General features: G+C 42.6%; 1 protein-coding gene across 5 annotated transcripts in view; it reads right to left on the bottom strand.

Annotated features, from left to right (window-relative positions):
• Positions 1-20743, bottom strand: part of LOC119650690 (sodium/potassium-transporting ATPase subunit alpha) — a 146530-nt gene extending 125787 nt beyond the window's left edge. For 2 of the 5 annotated variants that reach the window (XM_038053656.1, XM_038053655.1), the window contains exon 1: positions 20631-20666. In XM_038053656.1, the coding sequence (XP_037909584.1) occupies positions 20631-20654 (24 nt within the window). In that variant the 5' untranslated portion in view covers positions 20655-20666. Of the gene's footprint in view, positions 1-20630 lie in introns of all 5 variants that reach the window. The other 3 variants (XM_038053660.1, XM_038053654.1, XM_038053653.1) reach the window with 3 other exon arrangements.
• Positions 20744-25088: the final 4345 nt, after the last annotated feature.

Here is a 25088-nt window from a genome sequence, read left to right as displayed (position 1 = left end):
ACCAATGTCAAAACTAATACTTGCTTTGGAAAGTATCAACCGAGACTTTTCATTTGATACGCCCCATGGCATAATTCGATGAAATAAATGTTGCACCCATCTTTCTGTGTTCCCATATACACACACATATTTCCCCCTTAAGTTCAACGTAGAACAATGCAATTCATCGCGTATGTGGGTTTTTATAGCTCCAATCTTTCTATCGATTTTCGGTTCAATAGATGCAACCGTTTCTAAAGAAAGTGTGTCTAACAGACATCCAGACATACAGTAAACTGACCTTAATAAGGTTTTATTTTCAACAGAACCTTAAAATGAAAAGAAAACCCCAAGGAAATCAAGATGTGTACGAAATTCACCATAATCACGCAATATATCGAGAACGTTTAGAACTTTAGATAATGTACGCACAATCAGATCGAACTAAATCTAAATCTTATCTAAAGCTGCGCGCTTCAGTTATCAAGGGCTAGATTATCTTCAACGACCAACCCAGACGAACTAGGTATGCTTCTCTGCTTAAAGAATATTAGCACCAAACTGTTTATGGATTTAATGAACCCATCATGCTTTCGTGTATTCAACACAGTCGGTACGCACTGCTCCACTATCTAGATTCGAGTTCAAAAATATCCTTACTAGGACCCTCCTGTCCTTGTGACCCTTTTTCCCATCTCAGCGTGTATTATCGTATATTGTATACCTTGTTTGGTAATAAATAAATAAACAAAAAGGTTTGAGATTTTAGAACAAGTCAGGAAACCGGAAACTGCATGCTTCAGGTATTAAAGGTTTTGTGTATTTCTGTTATAAGGACATTTGAGTGTGCATTTGTCCCATTAATACGTAGCACGTAATGTATGCATATATTATCTGAGAATATCCACATTCAGATGATATTGACATTCAAAGTCTTACATTTGTTAAGAAGCGACAAATTTGGCTTATTATAACTTTGTTAGTAACAATGCAATTTGGTAGACTCATGCTCTGTTATACCCTACATTGCTGCAAAATTTCGTGGTGCCAGAAGGGGATTTTGCAGCCAATTATTAAAATATAGTAGTAATATACTATTGTTAACTTTATTTGAGCAGATATCGGTGTGAAGGGCATTTCGGAGCCTAGGCACCATACGGTGGCAGCCTCTTGATTTTTTTCAGATATTTCGGTTGGGTAGTTTCTGAGAATGGGTCCGTTAAAGAGATGATCACTTTTGACCCTCCGCACTCCCCACCTTTCGAACAAATGTCAAAACTAAGACCAGTTTCGGAAAGTCCTAATCAAGACCTTTTATTTGATACCCCACATGACTATATTTGACGAAAAAAAATTTACACCTCCCTTTTGCACGGGGACACCCTTTAAATTCGATGTAGAATTAGGTAACTCACTGTATGCGTGAGCGTTCACAGTTTCCACTTTTCCACCAAATTTGATGCCAGTCACTACAACCGTCTCCGAGAAAAACGCGGGTGATGAACAGACAGACAGACAGGAAGGCAGTAAACCTTAAAAAAATGTTGCACCTCCTGTTACTATATAGGTAGGTACATTGGGAGCCAGTCTTATCCTCTCCTCAGTTTGCTCTCAATGAAAGTGATCAAGACTACCACCAACTTTTTTATCCGAGCTAAGTCTGAATAAAAGACTACAGTTCTAATGCAAATAAAGAATTTCAAAAGGCGAAAGTGACTGTGAATAATCAAAGATTGAGAAAAGCTAACACGTGTATTGCCAGCTGTATAATGTGGTCTATGACTGCAATTTCTCAACAAAGCCGCCAAGTGGGTCGAAATAGGACATGTTGCAAGACAATCGGAATATGCAAAATCATGGTAATCAGACCCATTTTAGAGTTGAATCTAAAGTAAGCAATTTGCATGCATTTTCTATGATATAATCAACTTTACAGAGCATTTTGATCCGAGGTTTAAATTTATTTGAATGGTTCAAATCAGACAACATGTCTACCTTACCTTGTCCCATACAAACATTCCCCAACCGTATCATTTATCAAAGAGCATTTTTCACCAGACGGATATTAATGAATAAAAAACAATTGACATAAATACATATTCACCCCCAACTCTTACAACCACAACCACATTCGATAAAACCTCCCGACAATAAGATCTATCAAATTGTACACATTATCTACACTTGCACTCAGGAGATAATTTTCGTCCAAGAGTTACTTGTATCGCACAAGATTACCGTTACTACTTCCCTCCTCGCTGAATGCAATTTTGCAAATTGTAACCAGAAATATCTGAATAAATTGCTCTGATTCCCCTAATGTATCTGAGCGAAGCAGAATCTTATCGAAAAGAGAGGAAGCAGTTAATACCAGACTAATCTAGAAGACCATCTGATATCACTGTACCATATAATATCTCACCTGACTGATTGGCAGACACACTATAAACCCAACTCAGTAGAGCCAAACTTCTAGCAAACGACGGCCATATAACATTAAATGAAGTGTTTTCATTTTGGAACGATTATATATCCACAAGATATATCTAGCCGTTTCTAGACACATGTCCAAAAGCAAGGGTAGTTAGACCCATCAATAACCATTTCCTATGTTGTCTTTGAACAAAGCTGCACTGGCAGGTCGTCTATCTGTGATGATACATGCATAATCGGGCTGTTCTTTTTAACATATCTTAACGAATATCGTCAGAGTTCATAATTAAAAAATTGCCCGTTCCTGTGTTGTTATACCGAGAAAACCATTACAACACTCTGACTCGTTGCTAGCCCAACCATAAGCTTCTTATTAACCGGCGACAAAGAATGAACAACCTTTTATCTGGAGCCCGTAAGACTTAAGCGGCTCCATGAAACCTTCAAATGTGGGCCACATAGAAATTGTTCTCAAGGTCGAGACAATATGGAGTTGAAAGCTGCCTGGCCGACAAATGTCTAACACATTCTTATATCGTGTTTTATTTGCATTAGAAAAACTTACAGCCAAGGAAAGTTTCGATATCGATTAAACAAACCCAATTACAACTCCTTAGATTAGGAGAACACGAAAACCTGAAGCGCTCACTTGGAAACAAAGATTTCACGATCTGAACCAAGCACAGAGTTCTGTTGAGTAAGTTAGGGTCAAGAGCTGCCAAAATTATCAGAAATTAATATGCATGGCGCCCCATAATTATTGCGTTTCCAAAGTCAATCATAATTACCCCTTACTGGCGATATATGGTTGGGAAAAAAGTAACCACATTCCACCTTCCCACCTTACCTTATTACTTTGTGCATTCAACAATTTAAAAATCTGGAAATAACTGATCAGAACTCGGCAAAATGGTGGTAAACCAGTAGATGCTTATTGAATTAAGATAGAAGCGGTTTCGGTTAGTGTCAATCTAATAATTGCAGGCAAAAATTCAAGGTGAGTGGGAACATATTGAAGGAACTTTTATTATCCGAGGTTTGCTAAAAAAGTGCATAAAGATCGTAATAACGATGATAATACGCCTTTCAATTTCCAGGCGAAACAACAATGGGAAATGGTATTAGTGCATCTGATAGTTTGCACCCTCTAATTCAATGTTCTTGTGATTTGATAGAAGACGTATATCAACAATTGGGGTAGTCTATTGATAATGATTTACTTGAGCTGCACCTCCTTGGAAGAAAATCGACCCCATCTGAATTATTTAACTTTTAGCGACTGGCTTTCCCAGAAAAATGACCCATCAGTCATCAGCCCGACGCCAACCCAGCACCAGGAACTTTTAGACATATATGCCCAGATTCTTTCTTAACCAAAGCTAAGTATGGCACGCAACGCAAAACAGGCGGCGAAAGAAAAATGCAGCCCCAGAGGATGTCATGATGGAGAAGTTGAGCAAGCCATCCAAGCTTGCGAGGACTCTGATCTCCTGTGCGATAATCAGAAGCTTCGTGCAGAGAATAAAGCTCAGGGAGGACAAATAGCGGAGCTGATCAGATCAGTCATCAAATTAAAGGATCTAATGAAATCCTAAAAGGCAAACCTGAGATAGAGATATCTTCTATGTCCGCCCAACTATCTGGACCACAACAGTCTTGGTCTGAGCTAAAAGCTTCAACAAGAACAGCGTCCACCGGAAGCATCAACATGGAACTCGCAAGTAGGCATGAAAGGAAATGACAGTATGTATCCTAGCGAAGTCCCCTCTCCCTCCAGAAAACATGCCTGTTGCTTCTCGGTCTACTCAATCGGCAATTACAAACAAGTCGGGAAACCGGAAGCTAGACGCTTCAGGTATGAAAGATTTTGTGTATTTCTTTTATAAAGGTATTTTTTCAGATTTTTCGGTTTGGTAGTTTCTGAGAATGGCCTCCTTAAAGAAATGATCAATTTCAACCCCCCGCACTCGCCACCTCTCTAACAAATGTCAAAACTAAAACCGGCCTTGAAAAGTACTAATCAAGACCTTTAATTTGATACCCCACATGACTATATTTGATGAAAAAAAATTTTACACCCCCCTTTTGCATGTATGCGGACCCCCCTTAAATTCGACGTAACAGGATGTAACTCACTGTATGCGTGCGCGTTCACAGTTTCCACCTTTGTACCAAATTTGGTGTCAATCGCTATAACCACCTCCGAGAAAAATGCGTGTGACGGACAGACAGACAGACGGTAAACCAATTTTAATAAGGTTTTGTGTTTACGCAAAACCTTAAAAAAAGAAATGAAAATCTTCATAATCGGGGCTGGGTTGTTATCAAGGAGGAGAAACCTCAGACAAACAGCCAACCTTTACTACTCCGTACAAACCGTGAAGGTCGACTATAAAGTGCGGTTCGAAGTCAGGAATGCAAAGGTAAAAGTGTTCCGCAAAACCGGACGAAGACCTAGATCCAATCAACATCGCCAACGAGCTGTTGGAGGAGATGACGATCGACGGTCCGACGGGGACTGACAAACCCCCCACGTAAGCAGATCGTGCTGAGGGTAACGCAGATAAATCTGCAGCACTCAAAGTGCGCCTCTTCTAATCTGCTTATCTTCCTCCTAGAGGAAGACAGACATCGACATCGCACTTATACAGGAGCCCTGGGTCGGACGCGACCGAACCATCAAAGGGCTCCAAAGCAAATATTTTAATTTACAACACAGGAGACGCTGATTAGGACAAACCTAGAGCATGTATTCTCGCGAGGAAGAGTCTGCACGCTTTTCTGTGTCCGGACCTGAGTTCCAGCGACTTAGTCGTGGTCAAGCTGGAGCAAGCGGGGCAGAGAACATGTATATTTCCTCGGCCTAGATGGCTCATGACTGATCAGCTCCGCCAGAAGAACTACAACATCTGACGAACACCACAGCAACAAAGAAAGCCAAACTGTTGATAAGCTGCGATGCCAATGCAAGGCATTGGCTTTGGGGCAGCTCGGAAATCAACGAGAGAGGTGAATCATTCTTTGATTTAATTATTACTTCAAACCTATCGGTGTGTAACGGAGAACTGTAACGGTTGGAAGGAGGTCCTTGATATCACCCTAATAACCGACAATGAAATTCTTAGGGTAGAGGATCGGAGAGTGTCTGACCAGAGATCTTTCTCGGATCACAGTTGGAAACTTTTCAGTCTAAATCTCGCCGCAGAGGTCTCCAAACCCTTCAGAAACCCCAGGAGGATCGACTGGAGAAAGTAATTAAGAACAAACTCTCCGGTGCGCAAATTGGTAAGATTGATACGACAGACGAACTGGAGTCAAAGGTCAGGGCTCTGGAAAAGGCATTCGATACCGCCTTTAAAGTCTCGTGCCCTATTAAGTACTACTAAAAAGACACTGCCACCGTGGTGGAATGAAGATCTCTCCAGCCTCACGAAGCTGACCAGAGAAATATTCAACATCTGCTACAGGCAAAAATATTGACAGCCATACAAGGACTGCCTGAAGAAGTACAAGTCGGCCATCAGAACCGCCATGAGGCGGTCTTGTTTGGACTAATGTCAGAACATCGAAAGCACCAGAGCCCATCCTTTCTTATAAAGTCGTAAGGCTCCTGGACGGAATCTTCTAGCGAAACCTTGGAGCCGCTGGTTCAAACGCACTTTCCCGCCAGCGAGGAGGACTGAGTCAGAACCTTGCGGCCACTCCAGCTGGGCCAGACTATCAAATCGGTAATTACCGAGGCTAAGATCGGCTGGGCTATAAACAGCTTCTCCGCATACAAATCTCCAGGCCCAAATGACATAATGCCAGTCATGCTACAGAAGCAGCATGAAAGGGTTGTGCCGTGGCTTGTTGAGATTTACCGGAGCTGCATCTCTTTACGATACGTACCACAGTCCTGGAGACGTGCACGAGTGGTTTCCATGCTGAGTACCAGGATAATCCAGTCGGATCTGGGAGGCAACCACTTGACCAGAGCTGTGAACAGAGACACGCCCCAGGGTGGCGCCATTTCACCGGTGCTCTGGTTAATAGTAATGGACGAAATTTTACGAACATTGGACAGCAGCGGGGTGAAGGTGGTGGCGTATGCCGACGACTTGATGATATTAGTATCAGGAACGTTTCTGTCCATTATGAGCGACATCATGGAAGGAGCGTTGCGAAAGGTATGCCTGTGGGCCGCAAGATGCGGAGTCAGCATAAACCCAACCAAAACGCAACTGATGCCATTCAGCACCAAGTCAAGGATACCTGAATTCCATCTACCACGGCTGAATGACCAAAGATTGATTCTTTCCCCTAATGTAAAGTATATGGGTGTAATCCTAGATCCAAAGCTAAATTGGATATTGAACATAGAACTGAGGGTTAAGAAGGCCTTCTATACCTGCAAAAGAACCTTTGCAAAGAAATGGGGTCTCCGGCCGAGGATGCTTCTCTGGATGTACACCGCTGTAGTGCGACCGATCCTAACGTACGGCGCTATTGTATGGTGGCAAGCCTTGAGAAAAAAATACAATAGGAAGAAGCTTAATAGGATTCAAAGAACCCCGTGTGCAGGTGCTACTGGGGCTCTGCAGTCCTGCCCGGCAGATGCTGTCAAGGTACTCCTGCATCTTCTCCCCCTAGACCACATTAAATACGTTGCAGCGTGCAGTGCCGTCAGACTACGTGAGTCCGGATGCTGGGCTGCGAAGTCCTACGGCCACAGCGACATCCTAGACGAAGCACCTCGGGAAATCTGGGCATTCCCCACGGACTATGCCACACGAAAGCTGAACTTCACGAGAATCTTGGATTTTCCAACCAAAGTGGAAGACCGGCGGCGTGTTGCAAGGTTATGACTCAATATTCTTTTCCGACGGATCAAATACACACAGTGTATCCAAGTCGTATGGTCTCCCAGGTTTCACCAGTGTATTCTAAGCGGAAGTACTAGCGATAATGGAAGCCTGTCGATGGCTGGAGCGAGATTCGAACCCCAAGGGTAACGTAACCATTCTGACCGACAGCCAAGCGGCCATCAAGGCCTTGTACTCAGCGACGACATCTTTCAGCCTGTTGGGGCAGTACAGAGATGCGCTGAATCGTCTGGGCGGCACGCTCAAAGCCACTCTCTTCTGGGTGGCGAATGCTTACGAGCTGTGCCAAGTCAAGGAGAATTTGGCCCGCTTATAACATAGCGCGATCATGAGAGCTCCGGTGCCAGACGCGTGCAAAAGATGACGCCGGTCTGCACGGGGCACTGGCCCATAGGGACCATGCCGACAGGCTCGGCATATTCTACAATTCGCAATGCTGAAGCTGCGGAGAAGGAAGGGAAACCCTCATGCACTTTCTCTGCGCTTTCCTGCACTCCCAGCTCTAGCTGGAGTCAGGCCACAGACACTGGATAAACCATTCTTTGGGAACTTCAGAAAGATTTCCAGCTGCAGGGTGGGAGAGCTGCTTTTCTTTGTAAATGCTACGGGCTGGCTCTGAAGATCCGAGCTGGCTAGACTCTGCCTCCCTGCTCCCATAAAAGCAGTCAGGGTGTTAGGAGTTTGTGGCATCAAAAGGGCGCACCGCAGCTCTAATTGGGCTCCCCGGAGCGGCCACTGATACCTACCTGTAATCATTGGATATAAGCTAAATGCTCCATCATTACCTTAAAGAAAAAGGCTTTAACGTGTCATTGCCGAGTTTATTCAGGGGCACGCCAAAACATTCCCTTATCTGAGAGAAAGGATTAAACGTTTCAACAAGCACCCCACCAACCCTAAGAACTCAGTCTCTTATTATTAGAAGTCTTCACAGGGAAACGCATCCTAAGAATGTCGGACCTTAACATGGAGCACCCTTAGTTAAACTTGCGATCGGTTGCTAGTTTTGTGAGAAAGAACAATCCTCTCCACAAGGAGAATCCTTTACTCCCAATGAAGTCACAATCGGAGTTATTCATTGCTACTTTTAAGCCTTCTCAGTAGTTTCAACGAGGTTTTAAAAGTAAAGTATATCCTTCACCAGAAGGTCGCTCTTGACAGAGTCAGGAACTTTGATGATGTACAGTGTTTTAACTGTCAGATCATCGGGCATATTGCCCAGAACTACTCGATTGTAAACAGGTGCGTTCTGTGTACAAGGAACCACCTTCATGGGAAAGTAAAGTGACACGAACCAAACAGTAACAGATGCCACAAATTTCAGCCAAACCGAATATTTATTATGCCCAACTCGCTAAAAAACCTCTTCATAAAATTATAGCCCAAACTATTTCAAATCCTTCTTCCAACGCCTTCGAAAAATTGGCTGAAGCTCTCGCCAAATTATAAACGGCGACAATTCGCTGCTATTAAACTTATGAGAGTGGAGTGAAAAATTTTCGGCCTGGTTAAGAAATAGCGCCAGCAAGTCTAATTTTTCACTCATCATCATCATCAACGGCACAACAACCGGTATCCGGTCTACCCACTTTTACACCGAGGTCCACCAATTCGATATCCCTAAAAGTTGCCTAGTATTTTAGAAGTCTACCAGCTTTTCTACAAACTTCCAGATGGATTGCTATGTTTTTAAACCTTTGAGAGTTTATTAAGGAAGAAACCTCGGCTGTATAAGTGAAAATGGAGAAAACAAAGCAACTTGCAACCTTTATAAAATAAATAACCTGACAAACAAGCACTTCTCCACAAAACAATATCATGGTCTGCAACATAAATTGCTTATAGAAAGTTACAATCTCCATTTCATTTTGCAAAACAACTTCGATTATCAGATAGACCCTGATATTTTCCCAATTTGATGCAACAGATATTCCTCGAAATTAAGACGTTTACTTTCAAACATCTTAAAATTCATACCAAGCAAATCGTCGCTATGATTCACTAATATCTTCCGAAAACAATTATCCATACCATTGAGATAACTACTACCTACTTGTAAACAATATTCGTCAGGGGAGAAAAAAACTCGCTACACAAGTAATCGGGTCTTCACAGAAATATGGCTGCCAATTGTGACTCTCATTTAAATTTTTAAACCTTCGTCTGCTGCAAATATGCTAATGAAGAGTTCAACTGCTTACAGTAACTCGAATGCAATTTTCTCAGGAGGTTATTATTACGATAATTATTCAAATCAATACAGATTGTTTTTTTTATTTTATGAACGAACGGTATTGGTGACTCCAATACATACAATATGCATGAGTATTTTTAAAGAAATGACCTCAACTTTGAAGATCCAGAAAGACTAACTTTAAAATGAAGATTATTTCTAATCTAATCAATTTATATTTAGGGATAAGACACCGGTTTTCATTGATAAAGTCACTTCAACGAATTACTTCCAGCCAATCTTCACACTGAAATATAGGTTGGATTGCGAATGGATGCATATCTGGTAACCTGAACCCGACATAAGATATGAAAACACTTTACTACAAGGGGGAAAAATATAATTACGTTAAAAGCAATGCATGCAGTTATTGATAAAGTGCTAGCACGTGTTTCCTATCTAACAAAAACAGATTTTCGGCAGATATTTTATTTAATAGCGTTCTTAGCACAATCAGATCAATTCACCTCAATATTATTTTATTTTTAATAATCAAATTTTTAAAATAGAATCCGTTGGATGAAACAATACATTTTCGTCAAATTCAACCGACAACGATTATTCTTCCTCAGAAAGTACAAGAGCAATAAACTCGTGCAATTATCAGATAAGTAACTGACAACGTAAGAATTGATAAGATATCGCTTATTCAATCCGGTGTAGATTATCTTTTCGTATGGCTAATATTTTCAAGTTGATCTCTGTCAGCTTTATTCTCCTCATCCTATCATTTAGATAAACAAAAAACCTGTTTTCTGATTCTCTTGAAAATGTACAATCGGCACCGTCATAAAGCCGGTTATCTGCCACCATTGAAAGTGTCTTATTTTCATTTCATTTTATCTGGTTCAGAGAAAAATAAAAAGATCTAAAAGCCAGTCAAAACGGTATACTGTCTTTTCCAAATTTAAGTTTAGGAAAAAGAGTGATAATGGACACTATTCGTTGGTGCACTTTTGTAGTAATACAAAATCAAATGGTGAGACCTTGAAATATAAATTGGAGCAATGAGTCAATGTCCACATAAAGGGGGACCTCATTTCCCAACACACAGAAACCGCATGGAGCATGTTTTCGACCCCATGCAGGTATCAATAATTGTAAGCTCATCTTATAAGGTGTATTTTACCGCAAAACAATTCCAATTTTGTTGCTATTGTCGGTGTGAGTGGTGGTCATTGAAGTATGTAAACAATATAGACACAAACTGATTCGTTTTTTTTCCAAATAATACAAAAAACAAACGCCAAGCCGTTGAATACGTAACGTACGATTGAGCTTTGAAGTAGAAAATGTAGTTCAAAACATTATGAGTCTCCAACATTAAAGCTTAAAATCTTATTTATAAGCAATAATCTTACTCGGCGGATGTGAAAGAAAATAATGAGGGTTTCAACGTATAGGCATAATCCTACAGTCCTCTTAATGCAGGATTAATTTGGGGACCACATCAAAGCGCCGCCATGAATAGCACAGTAGTTCTGGTTCATACCAAGTGTAGCCCCAGCATTTAAAAAAAATACCTCTGCCGCAACTTAAGAGTACACCCCTCTTCGAGTTGTAAAGCGCAGCTCTACGCGTTGAACCATCAAAGAGTTCATAACCACAAATAAGATGGCATTCGTACAGGCGCGGCAAATGCTAATAACCTCATCGAAAGCAGTATATGCTCTCATAAGCCATCTCGGCTCCCATGATACCAGATAACCTTCATTCATAGGAAGAGCCACTTCAGATGAGTTATTTGAAGACTCGAGTCTGATCGCCCTCCTCGAGTACGTGGAAGCGCATTTCCCAACAGATTAACTGGAATCAGCTCAATGCAAGGAAGCACAACCAAGCCTTTCCGTAAGTGAATTACCACTCTGCGTACAATACAATACATAAGACGTCATAACGGGTGTATCATGTATTTTGGCACTAACTTCAGGCGTTTATTTGATTGCATAAACAAACACACAAATGTAAACCAATGCACTAGTCACACTTAACTGTACTCCTACTGAACTGTCAAACTCAAATTGTGCAGTTAGATCCATTCAAAATGTCGTACAAGCTCGATTTACGGAAATCTGTCGCCAACATGTTTGGCGGACTACGTTCTAGTGAAATTCTTGAAATGTTCAAAGACAAGCCAATCTCTCGCAGAACAATTTTCCGTGTTCTGAAGGATTGTCGCGATGGTAAAGAGCCCGAAAACAAAAAGCAATGCGGTGGTCCATCCAAATTAGGTGCCAGAACAGTCATAAGTCTGCTATCAAGTGCGAAAAACAAGGTTGGTCAATCAATACGCAAATTGGGACGAAAATTTGGTGTTTCGAAAGATACAGTCCATCGTATTTTGAAGAAAAACAACGTAATTTATCGTAAACGTCGACGAGCACCAAAATATACACAACAACAACTCGAAAAAATACCAAAATACTGCCGTGCACTTCGTGACAAACACTTTGCGAATGGAAAATCCATAATTTTGGATGATGAATCGTACTTCACATTCTCGCATCATGAATTGAGTGGCAACGACGGCTTTTATACTGACAACATTGAAGCAACAGCAGATGATGTTAAATATGCCGGCAAATCAAAATTTGAACCAAAGGTGTTGGTGTGGGCAGCTATTTCATCGAAGGGTGTTTCAGAGCCTTTGATTCGATCAAACAAATCAGAAGCGATCAATGCTGACATTTATATCGGCCAATGCTTGCCGAAATTGAAGCAATTCATCGAAAAACATCATGGTCGTGACGAAATAATGTTTTGGCCGGACCTTGCAAACTGTCATTATGCAAAAAAAACATTGAATGACTGAGCAAAATATACCATTTGTGCCGAAAAAGGACAATCCCCCAAACGTACCTCAGGCACGTCCAATCGAAAATTTTTGGGCAGTTCTCAAGCGTATGGTCTACGTCGGTGGCTGGGAGGCTCGAAACGAGCAACATTTGATTGGTCGAATCAAGAGAAAGTTGAAGGAAATCGATCCATCGGTCCGCCAAAACCTGATTCGGAACATTCGCTCCACACTATGAAAAATCGAAGACCATGGTCCATTAAGTGTACTGTAAATGTATTTTTCGACGAACCATGAACAGAATAATAATAATCGTTGGCGCAACAATCCATGTTGGATCAGGGCCTTGAAGTGTGTTAGAGCACTTCATTCAAGACCGTAACGGTACACTAGGAGGCAATGTGGTCAGCATTGCGCTCGCCCGAGATTATTACCCTGATTTGACTCAGGTACTCATTCACAGCTGAGTCGACTGGTGTCCGACGTCAAATCACGATACAAATTCCACTGCCACCAGTGAGATTTGAACCGCGACCTTCCGTACGACAGCCTCGCGCTCTAACCACTCAGCTATTCGGACACAACAGAATAAAGTACGATTAAAAGGATTTTTCAAATCGATTGTTTGTTTTCGAATGACATGCTTTTGAAGTTAGTGCCAAAATACATGATACACCCGTTAGAACAATACTAACACAAAACACATGGTATCTGTGCACCACGGGCACTTTTGCCATTCACCCATCATACTGGAGGGCAACGCGCAAACGCATCAACACGTTTTACTGCAATCAAAGACAGTGCTAAAATAAAAAAAAAATCCGTACATAAATGACAATATCGTCTAGATTGCAGATCTCTCAGTTCGCCGGACAGACACAAAGGACATATAACCAGCCCTCTAAAAGTCCCCACGTAAAACTCAACCCTAGACTAGAAGAAAGGTACCGGTAAAAAGTCCATCTTAAGCTCAAAGTCCTCGTAGAGTCCCCTTCTGACAGATATACATTTAATGTCCCCCGACTTTTGCGACTGCCATCTAACTACCGACCAATAGCATTAACTTCAATTCTATCAAAAGTTTTTTAAAAACTCTAAACTAATGACCTTTCTCGACTTAAACCACCTTATCAACGACAAGCAATACGGATTTCGTCTTATGCGCTCGACCGGTAATTTGATGACACTTTTCACGGCAAAATGAAATCATTGTCCTCATAATCACGGCGAGGCCAAAGTTGTTGCCCTTGATATTCCGAAGGCTTTCGACAGAGTATGGCACCCTGCCTTCCTAGCATATGCAGCCAATAACATTTTTGTCAGACTACAATGATTTTGAATAACTTCATTTCAACAATCAATATTTGATAACGATAAGGCAAACATGCGCGATGCAACCACTGTTCTATTTGGCAGTATAAAGACTCCAAATTTTGTTGCAAAATTGATTTCCAATACTGCAGTAGCCACTTTAATCGATTTATAGAAACACTATCGCTAGAGCGACCCGTTCCACAAAGACTAAGGGTGTATTTAAGGTCCTGAGTCCGTATCCAGTTGATCACGAACCGGAACTTCCTTCCGCTTTTTGGACACAATCCCTTTTTTTTGGAAAAGAAAGCTAACGATTTTATTCAGATCAGAGGCAACTTTTCAGATATTGTCTCACTTTTTCAGGTTAAAAGTGAGACAATATCTGAAAAGTTGCCTCTGATCTAGATAAAACAACGTGACCAAAAGTGATTACGAGCGGACTCAAACGGAAATTTATGTCTGAGTTTGTGTGGGGGACAGACAACGAGTGAAGCCTTTACTTTCCACAAGGAACATCTATGATTCCCTTAACTTCTGCCAGAAGTTCCGAAACTTTGGTTTTGCTGATGATAACGCAGGTAGTCGGGTTTGGGATATTATACAAGCATCCGGTTTACGGACAGTTCATAGATGCAACTGAAAGAGCAGTGAGAAAGAGCGATCCGCGAATATTCCCACTATACAGTGCCCTAAATTTGACGAAAAATCATGGTAACAAGCGGAGTGTGCACCCACGTTAACGTAACTACGCTTTGTCGAGGAAGAAGAGCCCATTAATTGAGAATACTATAGGGAAAATAGCTCGACAGTATTTGTACAATGCCTCAATAACATCCATCAATTTTTGGCACGTTGCCAAGTTATGATGTTTCTCTCCTTCAAGTAATGAAGATTTTCAAATCTATTCTGAATATTTAAATTTTAATTTACTAATGAAGGTGGATACAAAACAGAACAAAGATCGGTATTAAAATTAATGTGTTCACCGCCGCGGTTGGAAACAGAAGAGACCGGCTTATTTCCATGCGGTCCTTACTGTCCCAATCAACGGCATTTTTCCACCGCTAATTCCCTCCCTTGGTGCGTTCTAAAATGCGTGAGTGGAGAGTTCCGCGCCATCTACCCGTCCGCATCCGCAACATTCGAAATAAATTTCGAATGCTGCAGATCCTGTCGCGCCACAAATTTATGGACAGAAAAAGGTGACTTTAATGCAGGAGTGAGCACGACGGCAAACAGCTTTAATGAAGCACACAAACAGAACCGCATAAAAAAAACGGAGAAAAACGCAACGTAGAGATATTCTACACTTTCATCAACTTATGTTTGCATAGTGATCTGAGACAACAATTCATGAAGGACTTGGTCAGCATATGAGCTCTTAGACGTGTCAATCAAAACGGAAATGGCAGTGGATAGGTTACATATTGGAAAGAGGCAACAATTCCAGTGTGTGGATTATGCTATGCAAACAAACCCACCATCACAGCAGGATTGAGCTCGAGTTACGTGACACAGGAAAATGCAAGAAAAGTGCAAGCTTTTTGGAATATCGTTGGGACGGCTTCAAACATATTGCCAGAAACCGACAGCGAAAGCATGATGATTTGATTGACGCGCTCTGCCTGCTACTTTTCCTTCTCCATCCGATCTTCTTTTTCTTTAACCTTTACCCCGGGCAGAAGCGATTGGTTGCTTGGTCCATGCTTTCAAATCACCATCCAGCATACCAAGCCACCATTGTTCCGGCCGGCCTTTTGGCTCCCCATCGACTTCGATGTTCAGACTAAACTTGACAAATAAACTTTCTTAGCACAAAGCACATGACCAAACTATCGAAAATGCCCTTTTTTTCCATCCGTTACTTTCGGCTAATATTCGCCAACCAACTACACGCATACCGAAGACCTCCAACACCATCCGAAAAAACTGACTAGCAATAATACCCTCCATTGCTCCGAAACCCCAACGTCACTTATCACTAAGGCGTTATGGGACCACTCAATCAGTTCCTCTCTCTTGGTTCCGGTATAACAGAGCCCTGAACGAACTTTAATAGTTAAACTGAATACGCACTCATAACAAGATAATTCTGCTGTTACTCGTTGCCTTACTCTACACTAGTTACTACTGCAGAATATAGAGAGGAAACCAATTCAGATCATCCTTATTCAAGACCGTACAGGGAAAAACCGAAAATTATGCCAAAAAACAAGACTTAAGGTGAAAATGGTGTGCCCCCTATTATTCTTTTTTCCTTTGAGACTTCTATTCCGAGCCCACGAAAAAACTCCGGTCCCCGGGGGAATCCTCCTTTCCAGGCGATCTCTTCAGACCAATTTTTATTTCATACAATGATTTTAGGACGAGGGCATGGAATTACATCGACTATGACTATTGTAATCCAAAGAACTTCAGACAGGTCAGCTCGACTTCATTCTTGCTGAAAGGTTTGGAGAGACTGGTGGAGCGTCACATTCGTGTAAATGCACTTAGGTCACACCCACTTAGTGAAAACCAACATGCTTACCAACGTGGAAAGTCCTGTGAGTCTGCTTTTCATTCTTTGGTCACAAAGATAGAGGATGCAACTTTGAATGGTGAGTACGCGATGGGGGTGTTCGTGGACATTGAAGGGGCTTTTGACTGTGCGCCTTTTCAAAAACTTTGTGATGCCGCCAGAGCGCATGGTGATGATGCTTTAATTAAGTGGATCCATGCTATGCTAACGCAAAGGTTGTTGTGCGCTGAGGTAGGGGTCGATCGCTACCTGACTACAGAAGCGACGAAGGGCTGCCCCCAAGGAGGTGTGCTTTCGCCGCTTCTGTGGAGTATGCTGATCGACTCACTGCTTTGCGAACTGCAAAATTTGCCAATACACGCTCAAGCTTATGCTGATGACGTGGCTGTACTTGCTGTTGATCGAGATCTTGGAACGGTGTGTAGGAACGTACAGCGTGCCGTTGATTTGATAGACAGCTGGTGCCTTAGACATGGTTTGTCAGTTAATCCAAATGAAACCACAATGGTTTTATTCACACAAAGGAGAAAACTGGATGGACTTTGTCTCCCTAAGATGAGGGGTACTACCCTTCAACTCTCCGAAGAAGTGAAATATCTGGGGGTCACTCTAGATAAAAAACTTCTTTGGAACAAACATGTAGAGGTAAAGATGAAACGAGCTCTCATAGCTTATGGGCTGTGCAGACGGACCTTTGCCTCGACATGGGGACTCAGGCCTCATGTGGTAATGTGGATATACGTTGCCATCATTAGGCCGATGTTCGTATATGCATTCGTAGTGTGGTGGGTTAAGGTGAGACAAAAAGGTTTTCACCGTAAACTAGACGCACTGCAAAGAACTGTTTGTCTGGGTATCACTGGTGCCATGAGCACGACATCCGGCGCAGCTCTGAATGCACTACTCAATTTGCAGCCCCTGGGTGTATTTATCCAAAGCACTGCAATGAGAGCAGCTCATAGGCTAATTCGATTAGATCTATGGGAAAACAACGGATGTGGGGGGCACAGAGGATTGGAAGAGTTACTGGGAGGACTAAATCCAATTCTTACAATGCCTTTCGATTCTCGTGTTCCCATACATCTGTTTGGTAGAAGATATGTAATTACCCTGAAGCGTAGAAAGGACTGGGAAGACCCAGAGGAATGCGTGGCGGGATATACGGAAGTCTTCTACACCGATGGCTCAAAAACAGAAGAGGGTTCTGGAGCCGGAGTCTACCTCTCGAATCAAAACGAGAAGTGGGCTTTTCCTTTGGGACAATATGCAACAGTTTTTCAAGCCGAAGTTTATGCGATCCTAAGGGTGGCAAACTGGGTGATTGACGAGCGGTTGAAGGGCAGGCGCATCGCAATCTGCAGTGACAGTCAAGCTGCACTGAGGGCTTTGAGCAGTCCTTTGATCACCTCGAAAATCGTTCAGGAATGCAGAAACCGTTTGAACTCTATGTCTAGATTCAATACGGTGGAACTACTCTAGGTATCAGAGTGAAATTATGCGTTGTTTCCAACGATTAATTAATTGAAGTAATAAAAACTTGTTGTTTCTTTTCCGTTGGTGTGGGTATTTTATTCTTGCAAATACCGATATTTCGGGAACCACTTGTTCCCTTCAAGGTTCCCTTCAAGTGCAAACTTGTTTGCACTGATTCTAGGTTCCCTTCAAGTGCAAACTTGTTTGCACTGATGAAGGGAACAAGTGGTTCCCGAAATATCGGTATTTGCAAGAATAAAATACCCACACCAACGGAAAAAAAACAACAAGTTTTTATTACTTCAATTTACTCTGGGTACCTGGTCACTGTGGCATAGAGGGAAATGAAATCTCGGACGCTTTAGCGAAAGAGGGGTCAATCTCTCCTATGCCGGGACCGGAGCCAGCAATTGGGATATCAGTAGCATTGGCTAAATATGTTTTCAAAAACTGGGAACAAGTTTCCCATAACGACAGGTGGCAGAGCTTAAATGCTGCTCGACACACCAAACTTTTCCTGCCAGAACCCAACGTACGTACCGCAAAGTTTATCCTGTCGAAAAGCAGGAGGACTTGCAGGTGTATTGTGGGCATTCTGACAGGCCATAATTCACTAGCTGGGCATATGTTCAGAATTGGAATTACCGAAGATGATACGTGTCCCTCCTGTAATGAGGAAGCGGAATCCACGGAGCATTTCTTATATGAATGCCCCGCCTATGGACGCATCAGGCATCAGATCTTTGGTGCCGATGTCCTCCAATTGCGACGGGTAGCATCACATCCACTAACGGAAATCCTGCGATACGTTAACGAATCCGAAATATTCCGTTAGACGGGGGAGGCGAGTACAATGGGCCAACGCGGCCTGAGTGCTCAGAAGCTGTAGCTTCTCCCCCACCATACACACACACACACACACACATCGACGCCTGAACAGTATTCGGGTGTGCCACGAGGCAACCAACTACTAATTACTTAGACCTATGCGCAGAATATTTCTTCTAACTCTATTCACTCCAAAATAATAGTAAATTTTCATTCTCTCTGGACCTTGGCGAACATTATCGGTTTACATTACAGGAATTGAAACACATCAGCTACCGTAGAAACCAAAATCCCCCTAAAAGATGGGCATCGAAATGCTGTGGATTGGCCAAGGACGTTTCTCTGGAAAAGCATTTCCCTAGAAATTGGAAACTGATATCGCTTCTGAATAAAGTAGAGAAGGTGTGTCTTGTGAAACGAAAGATCCCTTGTCCGAAAAAATATGTTGATCGGATACGAAGAGATTCATTTGACACCCCTAAGGGGACGATTTCTTCCGTGACCAGAACTTTCTCTGGGACTCAGAATAGACACCAAGAACAAAAGAACAAAACAAAATGCAACTTGGGACGCAATTTCAGAGGACCACATAATTTCCCCCTCGGGCCTGAACCCCCCCTCGACCCTACTGAATATTCACAAAACAATTTTCAATAAACTATAAATTTCGAAATAATAAAACGCAAAATAGAGATAATTTTGAGTCATCAAGAAGAACATCAATAACTCGGAACAGGCCTCGAGTAAGTTACTTCATATTTACCAGATTCTGCTGCAATTACAATAATTCCGCTTTACTAGGAGCCACATTGTTGCGTTTATATCTCTATTTTTGAAGTGAAATTAAGCTCTCCAGTCATTAATCAATCTCCAATTACCCTCCACGCATACAACGTGACAGTGAGCCCCCAATGAATCATGACAATGTACAAATCCTTGCTTGCTATTTTTGGCAGGCATTTATCAATGCCATGGCAAGGACAAGCCAACCAGAGGAGCCAACAGATAATTACTGGTCAAGCAAACGCTCCAACTCGCCTGGTAGCCGCTTAATGAGCGCTTCGTATTCTAACTAGAAAATGACCGTAATCTAAGCCGAATTGATTATATCATTAAATAAACAACTTTTTTAGGGAACAGGAGTGCGTCAAATGTGGGCCAACCGAACTGGAGTTTCTCAAAGTCCACATGACACACATGCATGCGTGTATCCTCACACTTGCAATACGGAAGCAGAGAAGACGCTGCGTTGTTAGGTGTGCATTAAAGGACATTTAGAATCATAAAATTCAACCTGTGAAACGTTACCGGTCTCATGAGAAAAATGTCCTGTGTAAAATATCCTCTCGAAGTGTTGCTTGTTACGTAACACAACGCCTGAGTAGGTAGGGAAAGGCAAGGAGCGATGTGTGAGGACATCAGCGAGTAGGACACCGGGGTCATTTCTGCGGTCGAACGACGACTCGTACACCTGGTCGGAAGCCTGCAGGCGACTTCCGGCTTCCTGTGAAGGGACAATCGACCTCTCTAAGAACTTCCGATGTGAGTGGAGCAATCGATGAAAGTCCCCTTGCTCCACTTTGCCCGCACGCACAAACCCGCTTATTGCCACGACACTCCCAAACTTCTCAATCCAATAGGCGCAAGGCAAACTATGAGGGATGGGATTAAGAGTAGCACTTGCTTATATAATTGTCATGGAAGCCACTTGATACCTTCCGCGCCGACTGTAACTCATTAGCGACATTCGACGGCAGTCACTCAGACGGCGGCAGTAGCTAATGATAGATTGATCGGAATAGTGGCTCCCGCCCTGCTAGACAAATTAGAATCTGCTTCTTCTGATACTACCCCTCCATGGAAACGGCACGCAACTAGCAACAAAACTCTTTTTATTGCACTCAAAGTCCACGACACCATGTCGAAAGCCACTAACAAATCACCGAAAATCAGCAAAACAAACAGAAATCCATTCTTAACGTACAAAGGGCGTGACTATGGCACTTTTTCATGTTAGCTTCGATCTTGCGAATGACCTTTTCTGCTTCATAATTCACTCATGTAGAGAAGTTTTCGTCAATTGCATTTGCATATGACACCAGACACCTTATCGCCTAGATGTGATTGTTTATTTGACTAATGTCACTGATAAGAATTTGCTTAAAAAACAGAAATTATTCACTGACTCACCTCAGAATTCGACTTCAACGCCATATTCTAAGAACAACACAAATGCAAATGCCAGCGAAAAGTCTAAGTTGCCAGTAGCAGGTTGACCAACCGTTGGCGCTGATGGGAAGGTGCGTATATCTGACAGGTGGTGTCAAAGTACGGCAATTGCCAAATGTTCTTTGCCCGTAAATTGGCATAATGAAGACGGTGTTGTTCTTAAATATTTTCCAATTGGACTTGGTTATATCTGTGAGTTTTGGAACATCCAAAGAGCCTGTATTCGAAAAACGGTCTAGATAGTGCATAGGATAATGTGGATGGTGCATTACTAAGATGGCTCGAAATATTTTCTAAACTAAGCTTAGAACCATCAATTGATGGTTCAAGTTCATAATAGATAATGGTTCTACCATTAGAACAAGTGGATGTTAAACTTTGATAGTTTTTTGGTTTAAGTGTCACAGAATCAATAACCTCAATAGATGGCACCCTAATATTACTAAAAATTTGTGGATGGTAAGTAAGTGCAATAAGTAGTGCTAAGCTAAGTTTCCAATTTCATTTATTAATTGCGCATTATTGATTGCGGTAGTTTCAAACTGCAACAGGAATAATGGCACTAATAGAAACATCTTGAATTAAACAATTGATTTGCATCCGCTCTTAATTTTTTTTATTTGCAGCAATTTGCATTTCCGCTGCATATCAGCGGGACATTAGCTTCAAAATTTTTTAAAATCACGGGGGGCAAAAAATAACGTATGCCTGCAAATAATGTTTTTGAGACTAAATAATTTATTGAAACTAGTACTGGCAATTATAATAATAAACAGCATTCCGACCCGTTCTCAGAAGTGAATATAGTAAGGACTTGTGTTTTCTTATGTGCAGGACGGTATAACTTGGCGAGAACAGGGCTGGTAGTTTTAAACACCGGATCCAGCCCGACGTTCCGGCGCTCGGGCTGCGAGGGAACTATACCAGACATAACCTTCGCGTCGGAATCAGTGGTGTCGCTGCTGGACAGGTGGCGAGTTCTGGAAGACTTCTAGACAAGCGACCATCAATACATTGCCTTCGAAGTGGTGGACACAAACTCTGTGTGCACCACCCCGGCTCTCTTTCAGGGCATGGAACGTGACGAAAGTGAACACCGAGAGGTTTGTCGAAACTCTTGGAACAGGTGGAACCGCGCTGGAGGGTACTCCTAGAGGCGGTGGCGCTGCAGTAGACACTCTCGTAAATTCAGTTATTAACCTGATAACGACGGCCTGCGGAGCCTCCATGCCCAGAAGGGCATCGAGACGTGGCAAACCTTCTATGTATTGGTGGACAGTGGAAGTCGTAGAGCTCCGGAAGGAGTGTCACACGCCACTCAATACAACTTCTAAGTGACCGAGGGAGGGGATGCATGTACCATAATGACGGAGTACGAATCAGCCAAAAGGAGACTCCGCAGCGCAATAAACAAGAGCGAAAGTCGCTGCTGGCAGGATCTAGTCGACGAGGTAAATGGGGACCCGTGGGGACTCGGTTACAAACTGGTAATGATGAACTACTGAACAACCAGAACATCGGCGAGTTGGAGGTCCCACCAACTGAAGACGACGGATAAATATTGCTACCACCAAGTATAGAAGAAACAGTCCGTGCAATTCATCGACTTAAAAATCATAAGTTGCCAGGAGCCGATGGAATTACAGCCGAATCAGTTAAATATGGAGGCGACCAGTTACACCAAGTGGTTCATCAACTTGTGCTCAAGGTATGGGACAGCGAATCAATGAATGACGATTGGCAAAAAGGCATTATCTGTTCAATACATAAAAAGGGAGATATCACACAGTGCAGCAATTGTAGAGGTATCACGTCGCTGAGTTCCATCTATAAGATATTCTCCGCTATCTTGCTAGACCGGATAGCCCCATACGTCCAGAACATCATTGGCCCATACCAAAGAAACTTCACTCCAGGCAAATCAGTAACAGATCAGATTTTCTCTCTGCGGCAAGCGATGGAAAAACTGTTGGAATATGGACAACAGTTGCACCATCTATTCATCGACTTTAAAGCCGCCAATGATAGCATAGCCAAGGTAAAAATGTACACGGCCATGAGAGAATTCGGTATCCCGACGAAATTAATAAGACTGACTAGGCTGACCCTGACCAATGTGCGAGGCCAGATAAAAGCAGCATGATCACTCTCGAGACCATTCAACATCAACAATGATCTAAGACATCATGCGTCCTCTTTAACCTCTTCCTAGAGAGGGTTATTCGCGATGCAGATGTAAATGTGAGAGGCACCATACTCTTTAAGTCCACTCAACTGCTGGCCTACCCTGACGATATTGACAATATGGGAAGAACAACTCGAGATGCACAGTCTAGCTTCATTCAGATCGAGCAGGCGGCGCGAGATTTTGGTCTGCACACTAATGAAGGCAAGACGAAGTACATGGTAGGCAGCGTCAAAAACCAAAGAACGAAATACATAAAATCGCACTGGTGAAACGAAAACAATAAAGATGGGAGACTACAACTTGAAACCATTGAAAATTTTTCCTATCTAGGGTCAAAAATCACAACCGAGAACAGGTATGACGATGAAATCAATTCACGGTTATTGGCTGCCAACAGAGCCTATTTTAGATTATAAAAACTGTTTTGCTCGAAACGTCTCACCATAGGGTCAAAGCTTTTATTGTCCAAGATCTTGCCGGTCCTCATGTATTCCTCGGAGACTTGGGTTTATCGAGAGAAGAATCCTCTGAAGAATTTGTGGCCCCCTACATAAGAATGGACGTTTACGTAGCCTACATAACGACGAAATCTATGAGCGATACCATGACCGTCAGGTTGTGGATAAAGTCCGGCTCAATACTTTACGGTGGGCGGGTCACTTAATCCGTATGGATGAGGATGATCCAGCCCGGAAAGTCTATAAGGGCAATATCTATGATAGAAAAAGAAGAAGAAGAGATGGAGCGATGGCGTTGGTCAGGACGCCAGACATATTTTAGGGATATCGAATTAGTGGACATCGGTGCAAAACCGGGGTGTCTGGAATTCCTTACTAAGGCAGGCCTAGACCGGATACTGGTTGTTGCGCCGTTGATGATGATGGTGATGAAGTGGCATCCGGTTTCATATATTATCCCGCGCAGTCGGTGTTCACGACTAGCAAACCTGTAAAGGGGTTTGGTTAGTTGAAAGCGTTGGTGATGATGTCGGTGCCAAGATGATGCAACGCGGTACTCTCATCGTAACAGAGTTGGCACCCAACATGGGGCTACAGTTGTTGCATACGTAATAAGGACCTGGTAATCTAACGGGAACCAGACGGTAATGGATTAAACCACTACACGGATAACATACAATCGAAGCTGCTTAGAGAGGTGACAAATGAGACATTGGGAAGTAATCATCAACTGACCTGCACTGGGTTGTCATAGTACAAGGCCGCGGTTCAAACCTCACTGGTGGCAGAGGGATTTATTATCTTGACTGGATGTCAGATACCAGTCGACTCAGCTGTGAATGAGTAGCTTGGAGATCTCTAGACTTTCCAGGATGAGCAACGTCTGTGTTCCTCGTATCATGTGTAGCATCTTGTAGCTCTGCACGGTGATGCTGGGGTTGTTGTTTACCATGTGCTTGATTACTGATGTCCCTTTTTTAATGCTATCCGTGCTTCCCCTATGTGTTGTTTAAGCTTGGTCACCACTAGCCTTTTCGGACGCTTAAGTGTGTTAAATTTTTCTTTCTTCTCTTTTCGACTCATCAGTTATCCTACCGTTCTTAGTAGTATAGGTCAACACACACAGTTTTAGTTTTCAATAAGACTGTCCTTCAGTTCATACTGAATGATGAACAAGTAATAAGCCCACAGCAGGGGGACACCACGAATACGAACACAAACATCCAAGACGACCGGGATTCGAACCCAGGGGAACAACATCAAGGGGCTGGCGCTTAACCATCTGGACCACCGCATCCATCCTTCAATGTTTGGAAGCTAAGCGTCCAACTCCACCTTCCTATCTTCGTTCATTATTTTGACCTCCAAAAAGACGACGCTGTGGTATATTTTTGTCTCCATTGTAAAGACGATTTTTTGTAAATATTCTTGAGACCTACCAAAGCTTGCGTCCAGGTTCTTGACCACAACAAAAACATCATCTACATATCTTACCCAGAATGGTAGGATTATTCTCTCCTTTTCCATCTCCTCTTCCATTTTATTCATGAATATTTTGCTAAGTAGGAGAGTACTCCTAGTCACGTATATTGCTTTCATTTTTTCCTTCATTCCAATGATGACCCAAACTTTAGAAATCACTTTTCGAATCCCTTGAACGTTTCTTACCCAGGCATATTGCGAAATAACGCTTTGTCTTGGACATGCCCAACGGCATCCCTGGAGGTCCTTCTGGGATTAACCCCTCTCCATCTGCACATACAGATGCAGGCA

Source organism: Hermetia illucens, chromosome 3, assembly GCF_905115235.1.
Source record: "Hermetia illucens chromosome 3, iHerIll2.2.curated.20191125, whole genome shotgun sequence".
Lineage (NCBI taxonomy): Eukaryota > Metazoa > Arthropoda > Insecta > Diptera > Stratiomyidae > Hermetia > Hermetia illucens.
The sequence above is the reverse complement of the archived record's forward strand: the minus strand, read 5'-3'. Positions and strand labels throughout refer to the sequence as shown.